This window comes from Chinchilla lanigera, unplaced genomic scaffold (genome assembly GCF_000276665.1).
Source record: "Chinchilla lanigera isolate Chin_1 unplaced genomic scaffold, ChiLan1.0 scaffold00098, whole genome shotgun sequence".
Classification (NCBI taxonomy): domain Eukaryota; kingdom Metazoa; phylum Chordata; class Mammalia; order Rodentia; family Chinchillidae; genus Chinchilla; species Chinchilla lanigera.
Window position 1 is genome coordinate 3,958,119 of NW_004955499.1, and position 10,707 is coordinate 3,968,825.

Sequence of the window (10,707 nt, forward strand, 5' to 3'; positions counted from 1 at the left end):
GGAATGGGAAAAAAATAATAAGCTATGTCATGTACAGATACAAATTCCCTAAAATGAATGTGATCATTGTGTATATGCAAAATGTACTAATAAAATGGAGTCATTTCTTTCCTGGAAGGAAGGAAGGAAGGAAGGAAGGAAGGAAGGAAGGAAGGAAAGAAGGAAGAAAGGAAAGGAGGGAGGGAGGAGAGGAGGAAGGAATGGAGGAAGGAATGGAGGAAGGAAGGAAGGAAGGAAAGGAGGGAGGAAGGAGAGGAGGAAGGAATGGAGGAAGGAAGGAAGGAAGGAAAGAAGAAAAGAAAAAAGAAGGGAGGGAGAAATATAAGTTTTATAATTAAAAATTGCAAATACATCCAGAAGTTTTTGCTCCCTATTTCAAAGGGTGATAAGCACATACTCAGACACTGAGAAAAAGATCAAGCAACATTTCAGGAAACACTGAGAAAAAGATCGCTTTTCAACCTGAGAGAAAGATCAAGGAGTATTTCAAGAAAAACCCAGAAATGTAGTAAAATAGGATTTGTAGATAGGGTGACATTATCAGGCTTCGTCTACTGACATCACCACACCCCAAGCTGAGCAGTACTGTTGGTGCTAACTGTGCTTTGCAGCTATGAGCCCAGAAATGCTCCCATTAACTTGTCTGCACTGGGGAAAGCAGGCAAAAGTAAGATCGTCCAAATTTAAAGATAACCCACGAAACACAGAAAGCAATTTAAGTAAGTCTGCCGGCAAGTCTGTGCAGAGTTGAGCTCATTCCTTCCTTTTGTGTGACAATGAAGTGAGTTGGAAATCAGAGCTCATCATATCTGCTATAAAGGGTTTGAGATGCTGCTTGAGCCCCCTCTCCTAGTGAAGAGAATGACTCACTCAGACTCAGAAATGCGCAATTAAAAACACCGTGAGCTCCAAATCCTTCCTTTGTTCGCTGTACCTTAACACCTGACCTTCAGGTCACCCCTTCTTGGCAGGATGTTTGGAAAGCTTGTATTCCCTTCCACAGTCAAAGGCCAGGGGACCAAAAAGACTCCCCTGCTAGCACGCACTGTACAGATTAAATCAACCCATTTGGTTGACCATGCAATGAAAAAGAAAATCCATCAGTCAATCAGTCAATCATCAATCTTTTTTCAGCAATCAACTTTCTGCAATTTTATGCTTCTTTACTTCTAGGGGTAGGGACTGAACCCGGGGCCCTCATAGTGAGCTATATCCACACAGTCCTTCTTATTTTATTATTATTGTTTTTGTTTATTTGGAGACATGATTTCACTGAGTTGCTAAATTGCTCAGGCTGGGTTAGAACTTATAATCCTCCTGCTTCAGCCTCCAAGAGTGCTGAGATTACAGGTGTGGGCCAGCACACCCAGCTTTGTAGGCCTGTTTTGCACCTATGAACTCTTGAGCAAGTTCTTCAGCCTCAACTGGCTTTACCTTAGTGATCTGGTTTGTGCTTAAGGATATCAGGCATGAAAGATACAGAAGAATGTAAAAAAAAAAAAATGACTAAACACACACAACTAGCATTAAAATGTCAAGAAATAGTGTCTGCCACCCTCTAAGGCATAAATTAGAGCAAGTAAATTAGTGCTAAGGAAGCAATATTGATGCAAAAATTAAATAAATATTGAAGAATTATATAATGATGCAATAACTGAAGCAATAATGATGTCACTGTTGACCAATATACATATAGCTTTCTACATTTATCTGCAGTGTGCAACTGTACTGCCTGCCAACATTGTATTCAATTATAGATCTTTAAAATTAGAAAAAAACAATGTATCAGACCTTCATAAATCAAACAATCATATGTTGGCAAATATTGTACACTGCAAGGGGTGCAGAATATACACAAATATTCTGGTAGTATATTTTCTGTGGCATATTATACAGAATCTGTATATTTTATGTAGAATATTAGTAGGCTGTATATTATATACTCAGTAACACAGTATATGTGTATACAGTATATACAACTGATATTTGCATATAAGGTATATTTATTGTATCCTATATACTACATATATGTGTATGTATATGTATATGTATTTTCCATATATAAACCTATATATGTTACAAAATCTAGTAAGGGCAAGTAAATTTTACACACTTAAACTAAATATACATTGTTTAATATAATTTTACTTTTACTAAAAAAATGAAAACACACACATATATACATAATATATATACATTATATATATGAAATGTTATAGGGCCTTATATCATGAGTTTTTCTCTTTAGTTAGAAAAATTAATATATTAAAAAAAAATCAAGATATACTAGGTACAGGTACAAATGCCCTACGATGAATGTGGTCACTCCATGTATTTAAAATGTACTAATAAAATTAATTTTAAAATATTAAGTTGAAAAGTCTTACTTTTACTTACTATTTCATATGCTACAAGTTTTTTTGAAAGAGATTGATTTGATTTAATAACTCATTTGCCTTTAATTTTCTAGAGATTTTTTTCTGGAGGAAGTTCTCATTAAATTTTTTTTTCCATTTAAGTGGAATATACCTCAGATAATTTTTAATGTATTGTTATTGTTTAAAAAGGAATGGAGGGAGAGAAGAGAGGGTAAAGGGATAAAATAATTTAAAAAATGGAGATAGATGTTTTGTAAATGCAGAGAGGATCAAGGGACGAGGGAAGAGGGAAGGGAGGGAAAGGGAATAGTAAAGGAATTAGGATGTGTTAGAGCCACACACCAAATCCTCATGATGAATATAATTTTTATGTACTGCAGACATCAACTAATAACAAGTATTAAAAAAGAGGAAAGGTAAGGAGTCCAGTATTTCTTTTCCATTGATCTGACTTTATCCAGCTGGGACTATTTGATACAGACCTTTCATTAATCACTGGAAATCCAGGTTAAAAAAAAAAAAAAAAAAAGAACATTCTGTGTATCTTGGCTATTAAGCTATCTTTGAAGGCATGCAGTGTATATTTCACAGGTAAAGATGCAAATTTATTTTGTTCTCAAGGAATAGAGAGCTGGATTTGGGACATCCAGATACAGTCAGCTTTAGGCTGATCCAATCTACCTGTTATTAAATTCTTGGAGATGTACAGTCAGAGTTCTCAAACTATGATAAACTCTCAGAGATTATCAAAACCCCAAGTCATCTTCCTTCTCCAGCTCTCCAAAGGCAATACGATCTATAAGTGGGTGATCGCTGTTTTTATTTTCAAGACTTTATTTCAGCCTACAAATTCTTTTAATTCCCATGAACAAATTGAGATTATAATGATTAAGCCTGGAAAAAAACCTTGTCTTCCTCAGAAGAGATGCAATATATAGCTCCCTCTGTATTTTATAGCACTGCACATTTCCACCTGCTCCATTTTATTTAAAATATAATCTTGACAGCGTAGACAAAGGCATTTCTAAGAATTGTGGTTCATTTGTTACAGATAATTGCTATGATTCTGTCAAAAATATCAGTGAGCCCTGTTATCAGATCACTTGGGTAATAAAAAATTTCTTAACATTTAAAAGCTATGGAGGAATTAACCACCTCCTGAGTATTCAAGGGATTCAGTACCTCCTCCCAGGCACTAGGTGGCGCCAGAAGGTTATTTAGTTCAAAATAACTGTTGGGTATTTCTAACATAATGCATGCACCTTGAGATCATAATGTTAAGTGCAATAAACCAGATGTACAGCTTAAATGCCCTATGGTTCTCTTGTATGAGGAACCAAAGCATAAGTAGTTTTAAAAGCAAAATAAAAGACAGAAAATAAGAAACAGGAAGTTGCATCTTTTGCACATGGGAAGGGGACTGAGAGATGGAGGTAGAGGAAAGCAGACATAAACAGAACTGAAATGTGTACCAGCTTTCCAGGAAGAATGCAATCATTGTGTCCTGAAAATATGAGCTAATCAAAACTCATCAAATTTAACCTGCAATTCTCTGTCTGCCTTTTACTTTTGTTCTGTTCTGTTCTATTTTTAAAGATGCTGCAATAGTTGGATACAAATTAATCTCAGAATGTCCACAAATTGAAAGGTAGACCCCGCACTAACAGCCATCCAAAGAGAAAAGTTACTTGACAATACCAAGATCGTGCTCCTGGGAAAAAGTAAAACATAAATCCAAGTAGGTGCCACTTTTATCTGCTGTTTAAGTGTGCTCTTTCTATTTCTGAATATCAATAGTACTTGAGGTCTTTGATTTGTAGGGATCTCCTAAGGAACCAATGACTCCATGACTGGAAGGGATGTTAGGAGCTTTTCATCCACCTCCTTGAATGCATGTCTTCTTCCTTTTTCCTTCCTTCCTTCCCTTTATTCTTCCTACCTTTCCTCCCTTGTCCCTCCCTCCTCCTTTCTCCCTCCATCCCTCCCTCCCTCTCTCCCCATTTCCTTCCTTCCTTTCTTCTTTTCCATTCACCTACCCATCAATCAATCCACCCACCCATCCATGAAACTATATATCCACCCATCCCTCCATCCATCTACCCATCCATCCATCCATCCATCCATCCAGCCAGCCACCCATTCATCCGTCCATCCACCCATCCATTCATTCACCCATCCATCCACCCACCCACCCAACCACCCAATGATCCATCCACCCATCCACCCACCCATCCATCCACCCAACTATCCATCCACCCATCCATCCACCCATCCATCCTTCCATCATCCATCCACCCACTCATCCATCTATCCATCCATCCACTCATCCATCTATCCAACCATCCATCCACCCACCCATCCATCCACCCAGTCATCCATCCGTCATCCATCCACCCACCCATATACCCAGCCAGCCACCCATCCATCCACCTATACACCCATCCATCCATCCATCCATCCATTCATCCATCCATCCACCCAACCATCCATCTATCCAACCATCCATGCATCCACCCACCCAACCATCCATCCACCCACCCATCCATGCATCCATCCATCCACCCTTCCACCCATCCATCCACTCACCCATGAATCCATCCATCCACCCATCCATCTATCCACCCATCCATCCACCCACCCATCCATGCATCCATCCATTCACCCACCCATCCATCCATCCACCCACCCACCCATCCATCCATCCACCCATCCATCCATCCATCCATCCATCCATCCATCCATCCATCCATCCTTGCATTTATCCTTTTTCCTTTCCTTCTTAGTCTAACAGACTTGAACAATCAGAAAGAGTTACTGAGAATTTATTGGCTTTTGTGGGTTTTCCCTCTTTTTTACTGGTTGCTCCATTAACAGTATGAGGAAGAAGTCTAGCTCCCCAGGCTGATCAATCAAATAAAGCTCAGTTTTAAAACATGTGGGACCAAAAATTTTTAAAAAGCGCACATTTTAAAGAAAGGTTGGATGGGCTGTTGGTACAGGAAGTACATGACAGTCGAGAGTTCTGATGTGGGGAACCTAGAAAGAACCAGGGAATGAGGTGGAAATCTTTCCACCGTATGGAAATCTTTCCTTTTTCCAGAGAATGGAAACCTAGCCTACAACGAGTTCTGTGGCAAAATCAGGCACAGACCTGCCTTCCTACAGTTTGTAGGAGTCACTTTTGAGTCCACTCAAATTAAGATATGCTGAACTCCTGCCAGGTGTAGTGATGCACACCTGCAACTCCAGCACTCAGGAGACTGAGACTGGAGGATCTCTATGAGTTCAAGGCCGGGCAGGGCTACATAGTGAGTTCAAGACCAGCCTTAACTGTACTGCAACATCTTGTTTCAACAACATAAGCAGACAACAACAGCAAAACTGCTCAAAAACAAAATAATAGAGAGGTCTGCAGACTTCTGAACCAGCTCCTGAGAAGGCACTTTTAGATGGATCCAAGCAAATGGTAGATGTAAGTGGTTAGGAGGACTTTGTCATGGAGTAGGGCAGGCTCCGAATGTACAGCGCAGGTGCTGGGGTAGAAGTCGGCACTTGGGGGAGAGCATAAAGGGAGTTTGATGTTGGAGTACAGTGGGAATGCCTGCAGCCCTAAACTGTGAAAGTCCAGCTTCTATGAAACCACATAGAGCTAAGTAGATGCAAGCAACTGCTCTCACAGGGGCTTTAAGGTGAACTCCGCCCCCCTCTTTATAGGGGACGGGTAGTTTCCTGCACAGTGAGAGGGGAGCTTCCTGCCATTTACAAAAGTTCTTCATATTAGTACGTGCGGGCAGTAATATTGATTGCATTCCTCATGTGGAGTTGGTGGGAGCACATAATACATTTTTCATTCGCTCATCTCCTCCCCTTTCTGTCTGTCCAGCTGTTGACCTCCTTCCCTTTTGCAAAACATCTATGCCCATGTTTCCCACTATCTGTCTTTTATTTTGCTTTCTAGTTCATTTATACACTGGCTTTCTCATACACAAGAAAAAACGTGATAGTTAAGCTTGTGTGCCTAATTTATTTGACTTAAAATTATGGCAGCAAAGTGCACCCAATGTCCTATAATGACTCAAGTCTAGCCTTCTGTATTGCAGTGTGGTACTCCATGGTGTGTAAAAACATTTCCTTTATCCGTTAGGGTTGACATTTCAGAGAGCCCTAGGAAACTAAATAAAAAACATTCCTTTAAAACTTAATGCCTTAGCAAAATTCAAGGGCAGGCAAAAAAAATAGTTTGTACCAGTTTCATGAAGTATGTCTTTGGGTTTTTGTAAATAATTTTAACTTAAATAAAATTGCTACTTTCAATACAAAATAAATAAATAAATAAATAAATAAATAAAAATTTGATGGCCTGGCATGGTGGGACACGCCTGCCTATAAACTCAGCACTCAGGAGGCTGAGGTAGGAGGATTTCTACGAGTTCAAGGCCCGTCTAGGCTACATAGTGGGTTGGAAGCCAACCTGAACTGCATAGTTAAACCCCTGTCTCAAAAAGACAAACGACAACAACAACAAAACAGTATAACAAAATAACTTGATGGCTTCCTTGATGTTTCTTCATTTTGTTGTTGGAGAAATAAATTTTGTGTCATAGACTCACATTCCTCCCTGTTGCCCCTGCCCCTTCCTTCCTCTCGACCCCAGGATGGCTTTTCTTACAACAAATGCATAAAGAAGGACTCTGGGAGGTTGGTTTTCTTATCGTGTTTTTTTGCCCAGTTGGTCTGTATGCCTGTAGTCAAGATAACATTATTAACCCACTCCTTGTCAAGAAAAAGAGGACAAAAATTAGAAGCACTGTACAAATTGTCATTTGGTAAAATTTGAACCATTGGGACTTTGGCATCCCCAAATAATCCCTGCACTACTGCATAAAGCTGAACTCCTCCTGGGTGTCAGATTCTGATGTTTGCCTCAGAGCAGGGAAATTTACAGCCTCTCTGTGACCTGGGCACCTCCACTTTTAACTCAGGACAAGGTGTTCAAGATTCACTAGCCCAGCTCAGGCGGGTACGAGGGACGGATGCCTTGTTAGTTTTTATAGTTATGCTATGCTGGAAAAGAAGAATTCATGGCCTTGTGTTTGTCGTCGTGTCAGGTACTGGGGATTCAGTTCTCCACTGTATATGGATAACCCTCTCGGCAGAATATTGGTTGATCCTGTTGTTTGTGTTCCTTTTGCTTTTTTTATATCTTCTACTACAGTTAAGGTAATACATTTTATATATATATATATATATATATATACACACACACACACACACACATACATATATATACAGACATTCAGATATAGATTTAATGTATATATTTATATATGCATTTCATGTTTATCTAGTATATATTTGTACACATATATAATTGTAAATATATGCAGAGATTTGCATATAGTTATATATTCATAAATAGAAGATACATGTCACATAAGAAAATCTATTTCTATTTTAATTAATGAATCTCCATCTCTGTGTCTCTTTTTCCCTCCCTCTGTCTCTCTCTTTCTCTCTGTTCCTATACATACATATATGCACACACATTCAGATATAGATTTAATCTATTTATTTATACATGAATTTGATGTGTATATATATTTGTACACATATGTAATTGTAAATATATGCAGAGATTTGCATATAGTTATATATTCATAAATAGAAGATATATGACAGATAAGAAAATCTACTTCTATTTTAGTTAATGAATCTCCACTTCTGTGTCTCTTTTTCCCTCCCGCTCCCTCTTTCTCTCTCTCTGTTCCTAAATACATAATAAACTCTCTGTGTCTGAAATTTCCACATTTACAAATTCAAATGAGAAGTTCTGAAAAATATTTGGAAAAAAATGCTTGTCCGTGAACACATATCGGTTTACTTTTCCCCATCCCCTAACAGTACCGGATAAGGGTTACGTGATTACTTAGGCACCACTGACATTTTATTAAGCATGATTTCTCACCTAGAGATGAATTAAGATAAATATAAACATACACCCATGTTTTCTGCAAATATATACATGTGTGTGCATGTAACTACATATATACACATGAATATACATATGTAAAGTATATTTTAAGATATGTATGCAATCTACTCATGAATGTATGGATAAATGCACATATTAGTACTTCTGTATAAATATTATGAGATTTAGTTATTCCTATGGTTGTGTGGTGAGTTCAGTTTCCAACATGGCCCTTGTGCCTCTGTAAGGGTTTTATTTGGACAGTGAATCAAGGTTGCAATTAGGCTGGAAACCTTATGATCAGCTTTAAATGCACAGTCGAATATATATATATATCACCCTTGCACCAGCTGGAAGAACCTGTAGAATAGCCCTCAAGTAATAAATCTTGTTTGACAATAAACTATTTAAGGGTAAAAAATATGGGTTCCAGGCTGAGGATGTGGCTGAGTGGGTAGAGCGCTTGCTTAGCACGTTTGAGGTCCTGGGTTCGGTCCCCAGTACTGCTAAAACAATGGCTTCCTATAGATGTTGGTATTAAAAAAAATGAGTGATTACCGCTATGCATGTGCTGCCTGTGAATTGGAGATAATCCCAAAGCCCTACAGCAAAGACTCAAGCAAGGTAAGTGGCAGGACGATACCAACATGCAAACTGGCACATACCCCGTTTTGGCGAAATTGGTCCAGTAAGTCATGACCACTGCGCTTAACATCACATCGTTCTTGGAGAAGTTGCAGCTGAAGAGTTCTGTGGGGCCGATCATGGGTATCCCGAACACATAAGGGACCTCGTCCCCGTGAGCTGAGTCTGCCCAACTGGGTTTCATTTCGCTTTGACAGTGGTGGTAGAAGGCATAGAAGTAGGTGGGCGAGCCATACTGTGCGTGGAGGTCAGCGGTGGCCACGGCAGGTGCCACCCACTGATGGTCTGTGAAGAGGGCCACCAGGGTTTTGCGTCGCGTTTCTGGGTTTTCCTTATCTGCCCAGTCCGTGTACATGAACTTGATGGTCTCTCTCAAGGTGTCTTTGCCTTCCGGGTAGCCGTAGAGGTTGTCCACGAAGTTGGACACGGAGAAGTCAAAGTCATTGGACGTCACGCCGTCCTCATTGTCCACGATACCGTCCACGAACTTCAGCCCCTCCCCTTGGTTCACGCCCAGCATGATGTCATAGTTGAGGAACTCGCCTTGCTCCATGAGGATCTGCGGGTCGTCGGGGATGACATCCCCGTCTATCACGGGGCCGAAGGCGATGTGGTAGGTGGCGGGGGTGATGGCCTGCTGAATGAGCTCTTTGTAGTTCTTATTCCTCAGGCATTCCACCATGTCCGTGGTGTCTAGCATGTTGCAGCCCACTTTGTCTGCCAACATCCGAGTGTATTTGGCAGGCTGGTAGTTCACCGCCCAGCTGGACAAGGCTGTGCCGCTCTGGATGATCGCTTTCTGGAAGAGACCTGCAGGTGCAAAATTGTGGACATGCAAATGAAAACCCGGGGGACACAGAAGCAGCTTTTCACGGAGCGAAGAAGGCTGCAATTGTTGCGAATTTCTGCGTGGAGAAGCATTCAGCTGGAGCTGGGCTTCTCTGACCCTTTGCATTCTGCTCTTGCTTCTCTCCCTGAACATTTACTTTGTGGGATGTTATCCTGCACACTCACTCACAAACGTACACACACACACACACATATGCATGCATGAATATACTCACACACATCAGCGTTTAAAAAATAAAAATGTTCTGATTTTTTTGCAGCAGAAAAACAAGACAACAGGAGCAGGCAAAATTAAAACATGCAAATCATTTTTTATCTCAAAATTTTGTGGAGGTTTAGACTCCAAATGCCATGCATAAAAATTCTCTCCCTGGAAGTTCATTTCATTTCATGTTATTTTACACACACACACACGCACACACACACAGAAATACACAGGTATGCATAAGTGGATAAACACTCACAAAAGTATCACAACAAAGATCCACTGACTTTTTCTGCAGCAATAAAAGCAAATGTAGCGACTTGATCTTTCCAAAATTTTGTGTAGATTTTGCCTCTAGATGGCATGCAAAAAAATTCTTAGAACTGGTGAAACATGCCATTGTCTAATTACATGCATCCTGTAAATATGAAGTCAAAAGCTCTCTGGGGGTTCACAGCAAAATCAAGCAAAACCAGATACCACTTTACGGAGGGAAAGAAAAGTCCAACAGCATCAATTTTAGAATATGCCTTCAGGGGTGCTGCTTTTACAGTCAAAATAAGGTCTTTATTTAATAACTATTCCAGTACTTATTCAGAATAAGTAGTTCTGCTTAAAGAAATCTTACATTGTGTATTTTATATATATATATTAACTTA

At 39.7% G+C, this 10,707-nt stretch overlaps 1 protein-coding gene across 6 annotated transcripts in view; it reads right to left on the bottom strand.

The window, feature by feature from the left end:
• The window catches only part of Nlgn4x (neuroligin 4, X-linked), a 395,672-nt gene that overhangs the window by 6,165 nt on the left and 378,800 nt on the right, over nucleotides 1–10,707 (bottom strand). For all 6 annotated transcript variants that reach the window (XM_013505622.1, XM_013505623.1, XM_013505625.1 and 3 more), the window contains one exon: nucleotides 9,015–9,804. In XM_013505622.1, the coding sequence (XP_013361076.1) occupies nucleotides 9,015–9,804 (790 nt within the window). The remainder of the gene's footprint in view (nucleotides 1–9,014; nucleotides 9,805–10,707) is intronic.